General features: G+C 37.4%; 1 protein-coding gene across 1 annotated transcript; it reads left to right on the top strand.

Moving 5' to 3' along the window:
* Nucleotides 1–15,418: 15,418 nt before the first annotated feature.
* On the top strand, nucleotides 15,419–17,475 carry LOC132639533 (uncharacterized). The gene is made up of 3 exons (XM_060355976.1): nucleotides 15,419–16,316; nucleotides 16,361–16,470; nucleotides 16,858–17,475. Exons 1-3 carry the CDS (start codon nucleotides 15,419–15,421, stop codon nucleotides 17,473–17,475), a joined length of 1,626 nt encoding a protein of 541 aa, XP_060211959.1.
* The last annotated feature ends 1,667 nt before the right edge of the window (nucleotides 17,476–19,142 follow it).

Raw genomic sequence — 19,142 nt, 5'->3', positions numbered from 1 at the left:
TCCGCACCAGAGCTTTAGTCGCAAGACATTTTACCTTGCACGTGTACAGGAGTATAAGTATGAATTCTTGACATCATGAAGGAATTAGAAGTGAAACGAATTAAATCGGAGCAGGGCGGAGCAGTTCAAAAAATTGCTGAAACCAGTCCACGTCGAAGGCCCAAGGCACGGATCGTCGACGAGCCGTCGCCTGGTACCGTCGACGAGGTTCTGCAATCAGACATCTCAGGCGAAGAGACGACGGCGCATGTCGACACGCCGACGAGTCGTCGACCCTGCGCCGACCTGCCGATCTGGAAGTTTCCAGCCCTGGGTATAAATATAAGCTCCCACGATTTTATTTCGTTATTTCTCCAAAAACAGACTCTATACCTCTCTAGAACCCTCTAAAACGCTCTCTCTATTTCTACAACAATTTATACCAAAAAATCAAGATCAAAAGCCAAGATTTAAGATATTCATATACTAGGAAGCTTATTAGGGTTTGTGGAGAGCAAGAGTTCCTTTGGTATGCAAGTGGAGGATTTCATTCTAATGGAGTAGAGTGACTCAAGGCTTGTTCCCAAGTGCTTAAGGTGAGTTTTATGTTTATTTCCTATTATTGATAATATTGAAGGGTTGAAGACTTAGATTATGGAGGAAAATAGAATATGGAGCTTAAATGTAGAATCAATGGTATTACTGAATAGTAGTTGACATGAATCATGACTCTTGATGTATTATGAGTAGAATCTTGTTATAAATGATATTAAAAACATAGGAGAAACATTATAGGAGGATGAATGCAATATTGCATTATAACCATGGTTATGGATGCCCTTGAAATAGGAGTACGAGAATTGAATGATGTATGGTTGATGAAGATTGTGGATTATGAGATTATGAACGTTCTTATAAATGTTGGGAGTTGTTAGATGATATGGAGAAAGTTGTAGAAACTAAGGAGATATTGCCTAATTTTCATTAGCTTTAGTTCAAATATACTTATGTTATCGATTATCTGATGCTAGTACGAATTCCATTGAAGGTAGAATTGCGAGTTAGAGAGGCACGCAAGTAGACGATAGAGTTGAGAGATACAAGGTATGTAAGGCTAGTCCTTCTTTTCTAAGGCATGATCCCTATGACATGAATTCCCCTATTCCTCCATGACTTCCTTATATTCCATGAACTATAGGTCTATGTTGATAAAGAGCTCCTTATGAGTTAAAAATAAGAGATATGTTATGAGTACGAATACGATAAAGGTAATGATGAACCTAAGTCTAGAGATTCTAAAGCCTATGATACGATATTCTCACGATGTTCATGCTATGAATATGATATGACATTTTACGAGGCTAATGATCATTATACGATTCCTTGATGTATTCATTATTGCTAAACCAACCTTATAATGTTAGTTCTTTAAATGTGAGGTATGATGATTACGATTACCCCATAATGGAATCGGGGGTTCTCGACCTTACGTCACCCCGATATGGTTATAGATTATCTTTGAATTCTAATGTGTGCTTTATGATAAGTTTATAATAAGTATGTGATGATGACGATTCCACCGTGCCTAGATGGCCGGACATGTCACCGCTAATGCGGGCCGCTTATGATTACACCGCGCCTAGAAGGCCGGACATGACCACCACTAGTGGGCGGCGCATGATGGTTACCCGGACGGGGTCAACGACGATGGTATATATGTACGATATGTATGCATGTGTGTTCTTTTACAGGTTAAGTAGGTTACACCCCTAGGTCATATTTCATTGTTTCATTATTATGCTATTATTATCCATGCCTTACATATTCAGTACAATGTTGGTACTGACGTCCTTTTCCTTTGGACGCTGTGTTCGTGCCCACAGGTAGACAGGAAGGTGATCCAGAGTCATAGGAGCTACCAGCAGACTTTGAGAGCACTCCATTGTTCCGAAGGTGCCACTGATTACTATTTTGTGTATATATATATTTTGGGCACGACGGGGTCCTATCCCGTCTTATGTCTAGTACTCTAGTAAAGGCTCGTAGATGCATACGTGTGGGTTGTTGGTGTCCCATGACGATGTCAGTGTACATTTTGTATATATCACTTTTGGTAACCGTACAGGCTTATGTTTATCCATGTGTAGCCTCGGGGTATATATATATATATATGTATGTGTTCAAGTTGAGTATGATGACTAGTGATATGAGCGGTGCTCGGTAGTTAGCTCCGGGTACCCGTCATGGCCCCTAGTCGGGTCGTGACACATAGGACCGACCTATTCAGGAGCCTTCTCATGAGCTTGCCGAGGCAGAGGTGTCTTCTCATGAGACTATCGAGCCACAAGTAAGATTTTTACTTAAAATCAATTTTATTCAATATAAGGTGAATATTAACTTAATTTTTTTAAAATTTATTTGGACCTCGAACAACATCTCGTCTAGGAGACTACATCATATTCAGCACCAGACCCATCTCAGATGCCTACAGACCCACCTCAGGAGCATACTCAGGCGCCCGTCGATACACAGGTTTGATTATTCAACAAACGTTAATGCATTCAATTGAATAAATAAGAAATGGTACTAATTATTATATATTTTTCAGGTTCATCCTTCGGCGCCTGCGGTGGCAACTCCCGACGAGGAAGAGGTCGAGTTTCCAGACCCAGCTCAGCCTGAGGTTCTGAGTATGCCAGCTGGACTAGATCCCAAGAAGAAGCACGTTCTAGTCAAGGGCGCAAGGGTGAGGGGAAGAGGAGATGATCATGACTTGGAATGCCCGATTATTAAGCGAGAAAAGGGCGATGGAGACGATGGCGAGGGCGGCGGGGATGGTATGAGGCTTAGGCCAAAGGATAGTCTCCGACATACTACATGTGGGACCCACTAGTACATACCATAATCTTGTACAGTTTAAGTAAATATTATATATTTAAAGCGTTTCTATTTATATTTATAAATATTATCTTAGTCTTTATTATTGATAATAAAAAACACGTGACACATTCGAAATAAAGTTAAGCATTAATTTAAAAATAACACGAAACCCTAAAACATAAATAACGTAAAGCTAATGACTACAAGTCTTCAAACACAAATGGACTTCGAGTACTTTTCAACCACTAAGACAACAATCCGAACTTTTGCGTATCCTTGATATATTGAGCCTACCTTATTAATCGTACAAAAATAAGTAGGGTTCTATATAAAATATTGAAGTTCGGGAGTCTCAAAGCATGATTAATATACGGCTAAAGTACGTAAAAAAGTGTGAAAATGTAATAAGAGGCTATTTTGGGAAAATAGGGACTCCTATAGCGTAGTATTTTACTGCGCTAAAGGACAGAGAGGTGTATCCTTTAGCGCAGTAAAATACTGCCCTAAAGCACTTAATGGTGCCGTCACAGTTAAGTGCTTTACCGCAGTATTTTACTGCACTAAAAGTACTTTTGTACCAATTTTTTTTTTTGGGGCATTTTAGTTCGCTTGAGTTTTTATTAGGTCATTTTGGTTCCGGACTCTACTGACCTGTTGGTACGAGTATGGTACAATGTTGAAAATTTCTACAACTCTGGTTTCGATTTTTGAAAATGTTATCCCCTCCGGACACCAGCTCGGCAGAGAGGTTAAGAAAGTAGGGAATACTTTTGAAATTTTTGGTTCTAAACAAGTTTAGATCTTTGTATTGTTATAAATTATCTCATAAAGTTAAATTATTTTCAAATATTGAGTCGTGACGTTTTTTTTTAAACGTACTAAAAACGAAAGTGTGCCAAATGAATTTAGGACAGAGGGAGTATACTATTGTCATACCAAATTAATTCGGTATGATTTGGTATTTTTAAGTTTGCTTTTGATATTTTGTGGTATGATAATTCGGTGACCGTAGTTTGTTCGACTTCAACTTTACAATAAAGAATTATGACTTCAGCTTTGATCAAGAAACGTCACATTTATATCATATCAAGACCTTACACATGTAGAATTATTCAAAAGAAAGTACAAGCTATATTCTATTTAAATCAATTACATAAAAAAGAAAAATAAAAGGCATTTCGTGAGTCAAAAGTTCAACATCTAAACAATTAGTTTTGTACTAATACTAGTTTATTAATTTGTTAGTATCATCATAATATATATGAAATTTATAGGTAACTATATGCTTCGTACAATATTTGGTATTATTTTCTTTATAACTATTGAGTACTAAAAAAATTTAAAATGCATATCAAATACCATAATACCAAGAGCATGGTATCAAAAGTTTCATTTCGATATCTATTGTATCGAACCCACCCTAGCTAAGTACGTGCACTACACGCGAGCCCTTAATTTCTGAAGTTGTGCTAGCTGCAGGCAGTGGAGGAGCCAAGAATTCGGCGAAGGGTGTACAAATTTTCTTCTCACTTGTGTTAAGGGTGTGTAAAATTAAATATATACTCATAATAGCTTACATTAACCTATGTACATTGTGTAATTTTTGGCGAAGGATGTGCACCGGACTACCCTTCTGCCTAAGGTGGCTCCACCCATGGCTGTGTGATGTAGCTCACGAAGTGAAGGAGTTCATGATTGTTCCCATACAGGGTAAATTTCACATGTGATCTCACAACTGTGACTTGTTTTCACTAAAGTCACGTAACTATATTTTCCACACAAAAATCACATAACTTTGCCCTTACTAATAGAAAAGTCATATATGCCGGAAAGTTCAACTTCTGGTGACACAACTTTTCACTAAAGTCACGTAACTATATTTTCCACACAAAAATCACATAACTTTGCCCACTAATAGAAAAGTCATATATGCCGGAAAGTTCAACTTCTGGTGGGTGATAACTTTTTTCTATTTTATATATTTTTTACTTTTTTACTATTTTATTTATTTTTAATCTAGTACATACAAATTCAATACAAAATGTTTTTTTTCCTTTATGTTTGCAACTAGATTGTTCTTCTTAAATGTTTCTACATTTCTAGTGTGGTTTCTGAAAGTTTCTTTTGTTGTTAGTTTTCCAAGTTTCTTATAATGTACCTTTTATTTTTTATGAAAAATATGAAAATTCCCCAGTCATCAGCTAGACTCCAAATCGATAAAGATGATATATGTCTTATAGACAGTGCTACAACACATACCATTTTAAGAGATAAGAAAATTTCCTCTTATTTGGTGATGAAAGAAGTCAATGTTAATACAATATCTAGTAGGACAAGGTTAATTAAAGGCTCTGGAAGAGCTAATTTATTACCAACTGGAAGAATAACTTTGGCTATTTATGAAGCATTATATTGTAGTAAGTCTCAAAGAAACATACTAAGTTTCGAAAATATTCGTCAAAATGGCTATCATATTTAGACTACAGATGATGAAAAAATTGAATATCTTTATATTACTACAGTGATGTCTGGTAGGAAATGTGTGCTTGAAGAGTTACTCGCTCTTTCCTCTGGCTTGTATTATACAAGTACTAGCAGAATTGAAACACACGTCATAGTAAATCAGAAGCTTACCAATTCAAATGATTTTATTATTTGACATGACCAATTGGGTCATCACAGTTCTAATATGCACAAAATAATTGAGAATTCATATGGACATTCATTAAAGAACCAGAAGATTCTTCAATTTAAAGAATTCTCTTGTGTTGCATGTTCTCAAGGCAAGTTGATTATTAGAACAACAACAACAACAACATACCCAGTGTAGTTCCACAAATGGGGTCTGGAGAGGGTAGAGTGTTCACAGACCTTACCTCTACCTTGGTAGGTAGAGAGGCTATTTATGATAGGCCCTCGGCTCAAGTAACACAGAAGCAACATCAGAATAACAACAAAATTAAAGCGGAAAGGACAACAAGTAGCAATAGAAAGCTAAGAATAAGAAATATGTGAATGCTTAAATATAAATACAAGAAATTGGCGAAAATAATACTGGTTCAGAGAAAGGAAAGTACTACTAATACTACTAATAGCCTTCTACCCTAATCCTCGACTTCCACACCTTCCTATATAGGGTCATGTCCTCGGTAAGCTGAAGACCAGCCATGTATTGCCTGATCACATCTCCCCAATATTTGTTTGGCCTTTGTCGACATCTCTTCCAGTCCTCCATCGCAGCATCTCACACCTCCTCACCGGCGTATATGTGCCTCTCCTTAGACCATCAACAACTAAAGTTGGGATTGAATCCCCTAGATTTATAGAACGTATACAGGGTGATCTATGTGGGCTCATTCACCCATCATGTGGACCATTTAAATATAATATGATTTTAATAGATGCTTCTACAAGGTGGTCACATGTGTGTTTCTTATCAACTCTCAATATGACATTTGTGAGATTTCTTGCTCAAATAATAAAATTAAGAGCACAAATTCCAGATTATGAAATTAGTACAATAGTCTTGATAATGCTGGTGAATTTACATCCCAGGCCTTTAATAATTATTGTATATCAACTGGGATAACAATCGAGCATCTGGTTGCTCATGTTCATACTTAAAATGGTCTAGTGGAATCATTGATCAAACCCCTCCAACTAATTGTTAGACTAATGCTTATGAGAACAAAACTTCCCATTTCAGTGTGGGGTCATGCTATTTTGCATGCATCAGCTCTTTTTCCGAATCAGGCTCACAAGTTATCATAAAGTCTTCACATTACTATTGACTTTTGGTCAAGAGCCGAATATTTTCCATCTTAAATTTTTTGGATGTACAGTATATGTTCCAATTGCTCCACCACACCGCCCAAAGATGGATCCCCGAAGAAAGTTGGGGATAGATGTTAGGTATGAATCTCCTTCTATTATGCAATATTTGGAAGCTATCACTGGAGATTTATGTACACCAAGGTTTGCTGATTGCCATTTTGATAAATCAGTATACCCAACGTTAGGGGGAGAAAATAAGCAGCTGGAAAAAGAGATAGATTGGAATGAATTATCACTGTCTCATTTAGATCCTAGAACAAATCAATGTGAACAAGAGGTTCAAAAGATAATTTATTTACGAAATATTCAAAGCAACTGCCAGATGTATTCATTGAACTATCAAGGGCTGCCAGATGTATTCATTGACCTATCAAGGGTGACTAAGTCACATATTCCCGCTGCTAATGCTCCAATTCGAGTTGATGTCCCGGTAGGATAATTAATTAATGCAAATGAGTCTAAACCACGCTTGAAACATGGTAGACTGATCGGTTCCGATGATAAAAATCCTTTTAAAAGAAAAGAAGCAAATGATCAAGATGGTCATAATATAGAGGAAACTGCTCAAGAAGAGCAACGAGATATAACAATTGCTAAAATATCGGGAGAGTTAAGGTACCTAAAAATGATGAAAATGAAGAAATCTCAATAAGTTATGTGTGATACCTCAAATAGGGGGATCCCACATCGGTAAAAAACAGAAAAGATGTTGGGTATATAAGGAAGCATGCCTTAGACCTGAGTGACACATTTTAGAGCCGTGCAAGCCTCCGTCTGAAGCGGACAATATCACTAGCGGAGTGGGCTATTAAAGATGGTATCAGAGCCACTCCTGTGTCAGTATTGTCGATGTGGACAGAGTTCAACTGAGTTTGGGAAAATTTCGGGCACGCGGGGTAAACCTCAGTGCTAAGTCTAGGCAAATTCCATACGATAGGCAAACCTCAGCGAGGACGGTGAGTCCATAATAAGAGGTGTATGTGATACCCCAGCTAGGAGGATCCCATATCGGAAAAACACGAGAGAGATGTTAGGTATATAAGGAAGCATGTCTTAGACCCGAGTGACGCATTTTAGAGCCGTGCGGGCCTAGGCCTAAAGCGGACAATATCACTAGCGGGCTGGACTATTACATTATGTTTCCTCCGGAGAAATATGAAATCGAAATTATGTAATTGTCGACAATATTTTTGCATATAATGTTGCTATTGAAATAATGCAACAAGATGAGGATCTTGAACTAAAATCTGTCAAGGAATGTTGACAGAGAAATGATTGGCCAAAGTAAAAACATGTGACTCAAATTGAATTAGCTTCGATTGAATTAGCACAAAGTTTTAAAACCTATAATCCGAACTCCTGCAGGTGGAAAGCCAGTGGTGGCATAAATGGGTTTTTATGCTAAATCGAAATGAGAAAAATGAAGCCGTAAGATAGAAAGCAAGACTTATGGCACAAGGATTTTCGCAAAGACTTGAGATTAATTATATGGAGACATACTCTCCTGTGGTGGATGCAATCACTTTCAAGTATCTTATAAACCTGGCAGTTCATGAAAAATTGGATATGCATTTGATGGACGTTGGCACAACCTATTTATATGGCTCACTAGACAACCATATTTTTATGAAAATTCCTCAAGGATTCAAAATGGCCGAAGCATATTTATCGGAAAACTTGTTCAATAATGTTTCAAAAATCTTTGTATGGATTATAACAATCAGGGCGCATGTGGTATAATTGTCTTAGCGAATACTTACTGAAAGAAGGGTACAAGAATGACCCAATTTGTTCTTGTGTCTTTATGAAAAGGTCTGGATCTGAATTTATTATAATAGTTGTATATGTTGATGACTTGAATATCATTGGAACTCTTGAAGAGCTTCCAAAGGCAGTAGAATATTTGAAAAAAGAATTCGGAATGAAAGATCTTGGAAAGATAAAATCTTCTCTTGGTCTAAAAATTGAGCATTTTACAAATGAAATATTTGTCCATCAATCAACATATACTGAAATTATTTTAAAGCGCATCCATTAACTACCCCGATAATTGTGAGATCACTTGATAATAATAAAGATCCATTCGACCTTATAAAAATGATGAAGAGCTTGTTGGTACTGAAATACCATATCTTAGAGCAATTAGGGCATTAATGTATCTTGTCGATAATTCTCGACCAGATATAGCTTTCTCTATAAGCTTTTTAGCAAAATTTAGTTCTTCCCCAATAAGATCACACTGGAATGGAGTTAATAGGATATTTAGATATGTCTTAGGAACCCTGGTATGAGATTGTTTTATACAAATGAATCCAACTCACAACTAATTGGTTATGCAGATGGAGGATATTTGTCTGACCCACGTAAAGACCGATCTCAGATAGGTATTTATTTACATGTGGGAGTACAACTATATCATGGCGTTCAACAAAAAAAAATTATGGTTGCTACTTCTTCAAATTATGCAGAGATAATAGCCATTCATGAAGCAAGTCGAGAATGCATTTGGTTGAGATTAATAACTTAACACATCCAGAAAATGTATGGTCTTGCTTTGGAAAGAGATAATCCAACAACATTGTATGAAGGCAATGTTGCATGCGCAACTTAACTAAGAGGAGGATACATTAAAGGAGACAAAACAAAGCACATTTTGCCAAAATTCTTCTTCACGCGTGATCTTCAAAAGAAAGGTGAAATAGATGTTCAACAAGTTCGTTTAAGTGATAATTTGGCAGATATGTCCACTAAGGCATTGCCAACCTCAACATTTGAGAAGTTGATATACAATATCGGAATGCACCACATCTGAGACATCAAGAGGAGCAAAATATTTGCTGAACTCTTTTTTCCTTAACCAAGATTTTGTCCCACTGAATTCTATTGGTAAGGTTTTTAATGAAGCAGCAGGTAATGCGTACTACGAATGACTATGAACAATTTTTTAAAACTTTTACATGGACATCCAAGGGGGAGTGATGTAAATAAGTCAAAGTGAATAGTGTAGAGTAGTGGATGCCCATGCTTGCATTCATTTCTATTACTGTCTAAAGTTTACTCCTACAAGTTATGTTCAATTTTTGCACCTATAAATTCTCATGTATCAGATAAGTAAAAACACACCAGAAGAAGTGAAAAACTCATTCATTTATCTTTGTTCTTGCTATTTTGTTTTCAATACACAACTTTTTGTTTTATAACAATATCCACATACATACATACATACATGTATACATCCATATATGGATACTTGTTGTTTTTTTTTTTGGTACCAAACCAAACTAAACATTGCCGTTTTTTTAAAAGAAAATTATCACCAAATTAAACCAAATCTAAGTCCGTTTTTTTGGTGTGGTTCGGTTTTTTTGTTTTGTTCGATTTTGCATTTTCATTTGAACACCCCTACCTCAAACTCAGGTTAGATTTCTACATGTCTTAGCAACAAGAAGCAAATTTTCGCAAATCCAACTCAGAAATACAAAAATGATAAAAGAAACTCACAGTCAAGCATAAATCGTCAACCGGGGTTGTAATCAACACAAGCGTGATGCAGAACGACTATGGGAAGTACGAGATTCATACAACACTGAGCATATATGGAAAGGGAAATTCACATATACAGCGTTCATGAGGGGAAGATGAAGAAACTGATAAAGAGAGCAAAACCATACCTTTTGGGATGAAACAATGTGGAGTAGCAACGATGGCGTGGAGAATACACTTTTGCTGACCAAAACTGGACGACTTCAAGCATCGATAGAGCAATGAAACTCGAAGCAGCTTGATTCTTTAACAAAGAGAGGAACATACATATTTTAGAGTTTTGGAAACAAAATTTAGGGAATTCAAAGTTTACTTTTCTTTTTACACTTTATTTTTTTGCTTTTGCTGTAAAGACCCTTTACTTTTTCTTAAATTAATAACATAGCCCCCATGGTCTGTAATTTAATTAAAAATGGGTCCAATTTCTATTTCAAAAAAGATCGAAAAATGCCTCTGAACTATCTCAAAAGTCTAAATATACTCTTCATACACCTTTTTGCTAAATATACCCCTTCGCTCGCTTTTCTGGCTCACTTTTATCTTTAAAATTAACAGACCTCTTATTTTTAAAGTTTTTTTTTAAAAAAAATTAATTTTTTTTTCTTTTTAAAGTTACTCTTGAGGCTCGGATCTGTCTTATGTTCAATTTTTTTTTTTGAATTATTATTTCCTACACGTCATATTTTTGTTTTGTTTTGTTTTGTTTTGTTTTGTTTTTGGTAACTAACTCTTTGTATTAATCACCAAGTGAATATTTATAAAACATAACTAACTAACACAGTATATATATCACAAACAAAAGACTCACAAGCAATCAACAACAACTATCTACATTTGGCTAGAAGAAAATATGTTGAAGCTTTGGTTCTAATGCCCAGTGGGGCCTTCACATTACTAATATAAGCTATCTCCTATTACATGTCATATTCCTATTGGACGAAATCAAAACCCCACATACCAACATTTTGGCAAAATATACAACTTATTTTATTTTTTCACAATAAATTATTTTGTTTGTTCACCCAAAAGTATAAACATAAAATTAGTATGTTATTGACAACTTTATCATAGAATATACAAATTATTACATTTGTTCACCACAAAACAACCAAAAATAGAATTAATTTGTAATGAACAAAAACAACAAAAGATAAAATTAAGATGATTGATTGGTTCAAAAAGCTACTCCCTCTGTCTCAAAGAGATTGTCTTATTTTGATTTAACACAGAGTTTAAGAAATAAATGAAGACTTTTGAAATGTGTGGTCCAAAACAAGCCTTAGATATTTGTGTGGCTGTAAATCATCTCGTAAAGTTAAATTATTTCTAAATATAGAAAGGTGTCAATGTTTTAGGGACAGACTAAAAAGGAAAGGAAGACAATCTTTTTGGGACGGAGGGAGTAATTGTTATGAAAAAATAGAAAATAGTGAAGAAATAAAATAATTTGTTGTGAACAGATAAAATAAATAAAATATTTTGTGACTAAGTTGAGTATGTTGGGTGTGGCGGGTTTAATTAAAGGGAAAAGATTTTAATTTTGTTCAATAGAATATGCCACGTAATCTATATATAATATAAAGCTAGGCAGCTAGGATTACCATTTATCTTTTTTCTCAAATTTTTGAATTTTCACATTCTTTGCTTAAAACAAATCTGCAAAAAAATAAATGATACCTAATTTTTCTCGCTCCTTTATTACTACAATTTATTACTTTTCTTAGGAATTCCTCTTCTTTTTCTACCGGTTACTTCTTTCAAAATACAAAAAGTTAATTATACCAAATTAGTAATCTGATAAGTCACGTTATTTAACAATTACTAGCACTGGTAAGTGGCTGGCCATTGATAAATCATGGATTTTAGGGCTTTTTATATCCACTACTTATGCTTTTTGAGTAGTCCTTTCAAGTGTTTGTTCGTGTTTTCGTGTGTTTTCAGGTTTTGTGAGTCGAGAAAAAATGAGGGACAAAATAGAACAAAAGAGAAAAAAAGCATAAAGTTACGGCAAATATGCGGCACCGCAAGTTGGATTTGGGCCGCATCTTTTGCCCAGAGAAATGATAGTAAGCTGAGCAAAGATCATCAACTTGCGATAAGAATGCGGCACCACAACTTCGGAGTTGCGGCTGCATTTTGGAGGCCCTAACACCCAGTGAGCCAAGCTACATGCCTGAATTTCCGAAGCAAATGTAGCACCGCAAACTCATGTTGCGGCTGCATCTTCAGAAGGACTGAGAAGAATTGCTGAGTGTTCTGCGGTCGCAAACTCAAGTTTCAACCGAAAACTTAGGTCGCAAGTCGTAAACTTGTCCGAAATTTGACTTTTTGTCCTCCCTCTATAAATACTTGTACCTAGTGCTCTGTGCACATTATTGAATATTCCCAACTTTTCACTGTTCAGTTGTCTTTTAGCATAGAGAGAGCTTTGAATATCATTTATTGTGGAAGCTTTTGAGAAGATTCTCCATCTTTTTATCATCTTCTCCATTAACATTATTGTAAGCTCATGAATATTCTCTTTGCTACTACTTTCTATTTAATGAATATGAGTAGCTAAACCATTTAGCTAAGGTTGTGGGATCAAATGTGTTAGTTATGTTATTGGGTTTTGTATTCATTCTCCATTTATGTGTAAAGATGCTTTTCTATTTACTTTTCAACCTTTCATGTCATTTAATGGTGTACAACATTATTTGTGCCTAGTTGCTTTTCCTTTGCTTGCGAAAGAAAGGGAAAGTTAGGAAAAGAGTAAATAGCAAGGATTTGAGGCTTATAAACCTCATCTAATAACTTGAGCTAGAGATAGGAAAGTTACTTGAGATAAAATGGGTGTTCATATTTTCCACATTCTAAGGCTTGAGAAAGCTTAGTAATGATACTCATCAATTTGGTTGAGAAACTTTTGATAAACTTGTGTATCCCATATTAATTGCATTCTCACATATAAAGAGTTGGATTAATACCCAGTTGCATTAATTTCCATGGGAACCACAACCTTAGTGTCTTTGGTAATTGTTAATCGAAAATCAAGGATTCTCTTACCAATGATCATGACAAATATTAAAACCAAAATTTTTGTACATTTCCATCTCTAGAAATATAGACTATTAGTCAAGCGTTACACTTAACGAGTTTATTTCTTCATTGTATTGTCTGTGGGATTCGACCCCAACCTCGTTGGGTTCTATATTTGACAATGACAACTTACTCCTATTTTAAAGGTGTAATTTGGGCGTATCAAATTTTGACGCTGTTGCCGGGGAATACAGTCTAGAAATTTACTAACTAGTGTAAAACTTTTACGTTTAGTCTTTATTTCTCTTCTTATTTTCTTTTCTTTGTTGTTGTGAGTTGCGCAGGCAATATGGATGAGAATAGTGATCCTCTACCACATCCACCTCCGGTGGCAGTCGTCGAAGAGGCGGTGGGGGCAGGCTATGCAGTCGTAATTCAACCCCCCCCCCTTTTAATTGGAAACTCGAGTTTCCACGTGACCAACACCATGCTACACTTGCTCAACACTAAGGGCCTATTCGCTGGTCTACCTAATGATGACCCGAATAGGCACCTTAAGAACTTTCCTGGGGCATGCACTACCAATGTGCATCCGGGAGTCTCAATTGAAGCGGTCAAGCTACGGCTCTTCCCATACTCACTTACAGGGGAAGCCACAACTTGGTTAAATGATCTTCCGTCCAGGTCCATCACTACTTGGGAGGAATTGACCGAAGTATTCCTCAAGATGTTCTTCCCTCCATCCCGGATGTTGCAACTCTGTGATGAAATCAATAACTTTCGTCAACTTCCTAATGAGGCCCTCCATGAAGCTTGGGTTCATTTTTAAAAGAAATTCAAAAGTTGTCTTAAGCATGGGTTTCCAGATAGTGTGCTTCTACAAACATTTTATAGGTCTTTGGATTCTGTCAACAAATCAGTGGCGAATAATATGTGGAAGGGTCTATTATAGATAATTCTTATGCTACAGTTTGTGAATTGTTGGATAAGTTGACCGAGACTAATAAAGCTTAGCATACTAGGGAGTCAGAAGTAGGTGGAGGAAGTTCCTCCAAAAATGTGCTCACTCATGAGATGGTTACGAAGGAGGAAGAGAGAGATTAATCCATGACAATACTTGTCACCCAAATGGACCTTCTTACAAAACATGTCATGGATGGTGGAAGCAAAAAGGTGAATGCGATAGGATCTTGTGAAGGGGGTTCTCCGGATGAGCAATCCTTCCAAATGTATGACGAGGAGGCAAATTCCATCAACAATCAAATGGAAGGTTCCCAGCCAAACTACCAAGGTCCTAATCAAGGATCTTGTTGGCAAAGTCAAGGGAATCAAGGTTGGAATAAGGATCAAGGTAACTCTAGTTGAAGAGATAGTCGTGATAACAACCAAGGGGGTTACAACAACAACTACAATAATCATCGGAGTTCAAATCTGTATGTCCCTCCAAAGGGGAATCAACAAAGCTTTAGTCAACCATCTACTAGCGATCCCGCTAGTTCAAAAATTGAAGATATATTGTCAAGAGTGTTGAAAAAAGTGGAATCCACCGATATTTTTTGCAAGGAAACAAGAGATGAAGTGCAATCCATGGAGCAAGTGGTGAGTTCTCACTGTAACTCCATCAAACAATTGGAGTCTCAACTTGGCCAAATCTCAGCCTTCCTCAATCAAAGGCAAAAAGGTACACTTCCAAGTGATAGAATAGCGAACCCGCAAATGAAGAACACAAGTTGCATGCTATCACAACAAGGAGTGGTAAGAAAATTGGGGAGGAGACCGTGTTGAAAAAGTATGTTGTGATTGATGATGATCGGGTTGTTGATGAACAAATGGTTGATGAAAAAAAAGTTGAACCAATGAAAAAGAGGGTTACTTTTGAAGAGCCCATTGTGGTAGAAGTGATTCCCGAAAGCAACAATACAACGGGAGATGAGAAAGGGGATGATGAGGAACCTCAAGCAACGAAAGCTATTCCTAAGCCTCCACCACCATTCCCTCAAAGATTAAAATAAAAGGCGGACAATGGAAAGTTTCTTAAGTTCATTGAACGATTGAATGGACTCTCAATCAATATTCCGTTGGTCGAGGCACTTGAGTAAATGCCCGGTTATGCAAAGTTCATGAAAGATCTAGTGACCAAAGAAGGAGTTCCGGCCTTGAAACAATGGGAGGCACTCATCATTGTAATGCAATTGTTACCAAAGATTTGGTACAAAAGAAAGAAGACCCCATAGCCTTCACAATTCCATGCACAATCAGTAAATACAAGTTTGCAAAAGCTTTATGTGATCTTGGAGCAAGCATCAATTTGATGTCGCTTGTTATATTTAACAAGTTGGGTTTGGGCACTCCCCGTCCCAATACTATGAGATTACTTATGGTGGATAGAACCATGAAGAGGCCCGTTGGCTTTATTTATGGTGTACTTGTGAGAGTGGACCGGTTTATCTTTCCGACCGATTTTGTGATCTTGGATTGCGAAGTTGATTTTGAGATGCCCATAATCTTGGGTAGACCTTTCTTAGCTATGGGGCGAGCTCTTGTAGATATGGAGAGAGATGATCTAAAATTTCGGATGAATGATGAAGAGGTCACCTTCCATATTTGTAAAACAACAAAGCAACCAGTGGACATGAGTGTGGTGTCGGTTATTGATACTATTAATGAAGTTATCGAATCAACCATGGAGCATAAACATGTTGGTGAGATGTTGCCGGCGGTCTTGATGAATTATGATGGGGGTAATGATGAAGAATTTGAGGAGACGGTGAATGCATTGATTTGGTTGGGTTCTTATCGCCACAATCCAAAGAAACTTGATATTAATTTAGAAAACCGGGCATCTCCTCCCACAAAGCCTTCTATCATTGTGCCTCCTATTTTAGAACTGAAACCTCTTCCTTCACACTTGAGGTATGAATTCCTTGGCCCTAAAAACACTTTACCCGTAATTATTTTTGCCCGATTGACAGATGAGCAAAGAGAGAGATTGATGGTGATTTTAAGAAAATATAAAAAAGCAATTGGTTGGTGTATTGCGGATATCCAAGGGATTCCGCCTGGTATTTATACTCACAAAATTCAACTTGATGAGTGTGTAAACCAGGCATTGAACATCAAAGGAGGTTGAATCCTTCCATGCAAGAGGTGGTAAAGACTGAGATCATCAAGTGGTTAGATGTCGAGGTTGTGTATCTGATAGCGAATAGCTCATGGGTGAGTCCGCTCCAATACGTCCCCAAAAAGGGTGGAATAACCGTGGTGCCGAATGCAAAAAATGAATTGATCCCAACGCGCATGGTCACCGGATGGCGGGTTTGCATGGTTTATAGGAAGTTGAACAAGTGGACAAAGAGGGATTACTTCCCAATGCCTTTCATGGATCAAATGCTTAAAAGGCTTGCAGGAAGAGATTATTATTGCTTCATTGATGGCTATTCCGGGTACAATCAAACCACCATTGCTCTCGAGGACCAAGAGAAAACCACTTTCACTTGTCCTTATGGGACATTTGCTTGTAAGAGGATGCCATTTGGCCTTGGTAACGCACCAACAACTTTTAAACATTGCATGATGTCTATTTTCTCTGACATGGTTGAGGAGTGCATTGAAATCTTCATGGACGACTTTTTCGTGGTGGGAGATTCCTTTGATGAGTGCTTGGGAAATCTTTCCCATGTGTTGAAAAGGTGCGAGACAAACTTGATTCTAAATTGGGAGAAATATCACTTTATGGCGAGAGAAGGAATCGTCTTGGGTCACAAAATTTCGGAGCGGGGGCTTGAGGTTGACCAAGCTAAAATTGAAGTTATTGTCAAACTCCCTCTGCCTATATCCGTCAAGGGAGTTCGTAGTTTCCTTAGGCATGCTGGATTTTATAGAAGATTCATCAAGGATTTCTCAAAAATAGCCAACCATCTTTGCAAGTTGTTGGAAAATGAGTCAAAATTTGTATTTGATGATGCAAGCTTGAAGGCATTTGAATGCTTGAAAGAGCAACTCACATCAGCTCCTATCATCATTGCCCTGGATTGGTCCAAACCGTTTGAATTGATGTGTGATGCAAGTGGGGTTTCTATGGGGGCCGTACTTTGCCAAAAGCGTGAGAAGATCTTCCATCCCATCTACTATGCAAGCAAGACTCTAAATGGTGCCCAAATGAACTACACGGTCACTGAGCAAGAGTTGCTTGCCATAGTTTTTGCCTTTGAAAAATTCTGAGCTTACATGTTGGGAAATCATGTGGTGGTTCACACCGATCATGCGGCACTTCGTTACCTCATGAACAAGAAAGACGCTAACCCAAGGTTGATAAGATGGGTGCTCCTATTGCAAGAATTTGACTTTGAGGTCAAAGATAGAAAAGGGTGTGAGAACCAAGTTGCGGATCACTTGTCACGACTTGAAGAAGGTGGTCGACCCTTGGATAGTGTGGAAATCGATAATTCATTTTTGGATGAGCAATTCATGGCAGGGTCACATGATGTGATCCCATGGTATGCCGATTTTGCTAACTATGATGCTAGTGACATCATGCCGGATGATCTAAACTTCCACCAAAAGAAGAAGTTCTTGAGCAATGTTCAAAAATATTATTGGGATGATCCTTACCTATTTCGTGTTTGTGCCGACAACATCATAAGGCGGTGCATTCCCAAAGTAGAGATGATGCCTATCATTGAGGCTTGCCATTCATCACCCGTGGGAGGGCATCATAGTAGCTCAAGAACAATGATAAAAGTGCTTCAAAGTGGTATTTATTGGCCTACAATCCATTAAGATGCTCATGACTTTGTGCTATCTTGTGATCAATGTCAACGTCATGGTAGCATCCCAAGAAGACATGAACTCCCAATGACATCGATTCTTGAGGTAGAGTTGATTGATGTTTGGGGGATCGATTTCATGGGTCTATTTGTGAGTTCTAATAATAACAAATATATCCTTGTAGCGGTAAACTATTTGTCTAAATGTGTGGAGGCTGTAGCGCTTCCTAACAATGAAGGAAAGAGTGTCACCGCGTTCTTAAAGCATCACATCTTCACAAGGTTTGGGACTCCAAGAGCCATCATTAGTGATGGGGTAGTCATTTTGTCACGACTCAACCGGAGGGCCATGACGGGCACCCGGTGCTAACCCACCCGGGCACCTCTCATCGTACATTCACATTAACATCTAGGTGAGCCATATGGCCTACTCATAATTTCTATACATCAATAATACAAATCTCATTGGGCAATGCACTTCTTATATCAACATCAACAACTATGCCTACATCCATATACACGAGCCAACGAGGCTAACAAAATATTGTACAAAATATGAGCCGAAAAGGCTAAAAGACATCTAGCTATACACAACCGTCTACGAGCCTCTAAAGGGAATATATAACATCATATAGGCGGGACAGGGCCCCGCCATGCTCATAGATTTGTACATAAAAGAACAATACCAACAGCTACTGCTCCGGATCAAATGGAGCTCCTCTAATGCATTCTCTGAACAAGTAGTCTACGAATCGAGTCTATCTCCCTGTCCTCCTGTGGGAATGACATAACGTCCACAAACAAAAAGATTTCAGTACGAATAATGTACTGAGTATGTAAAGCATAATCAACATCATAAGAGAAGCATAAGCAATAACATAAAATAGAAAAGTCAAGGGATGATACAGCCATTTGTACCTTTAGCGACAATCATCATGTTTTCTCACTTTTTTTCCCTAATAGGAACCTTCCATTTTCAATGCATACTGATGTATTAGTACCGTACCCGATCATAAAAGGTTCGGTGTTTCACGTAACCGACCATGACAAGGCTCGGTGTTATACATACCTAGCCTTACCAAGGCTCAGTGTTATATGTACCCAACTGCAGTGGTGTGCGCG

Source organism: Lycium barbarum, chromosome 5 (genome assembly GCF_019175385.1).
Source record: "Lycium barbarum isolate Lr01 chromosome 5, ASM1917538v2, whole genome shotgun sequence".
Taxonomy (NCBI): Eukaryota; Viridiplantae; Streptophyta; class Magnoliopsida; order Solanales; family Solanaceae; genus Lycium; species Lycium barbarum.
Note: the sequence above shows the minus strand (reverse complement) of the source record. Positions and strands in the feature narration are given on the sequence as shown.

Excerpts from the sequence above, each read along its gene's own strand:
- LOC132639533 (XM_060355976.1), top strand. The coding sequence starts at position 15,419 with ATGGGAGGCACTCATCATTGTAATGCAATTGTTACCAAAGATTTGGTA. Across the intron at positions 16,317-16,360 it reads TATCCAAGGGATTCCGCCTG|GCATTGAACATCAAAGGAGG; the intron begins GTATTTATACTC and ends TGTGTAAACCAG. Across the intron at positions 16,471-16,857 it reads TGATAGCGAATAGCTCATGG|TGCATTGAAATCTTCATGGA; the intron begins GTGAGTCCGCTC and ends ATGGTTGAGGAG.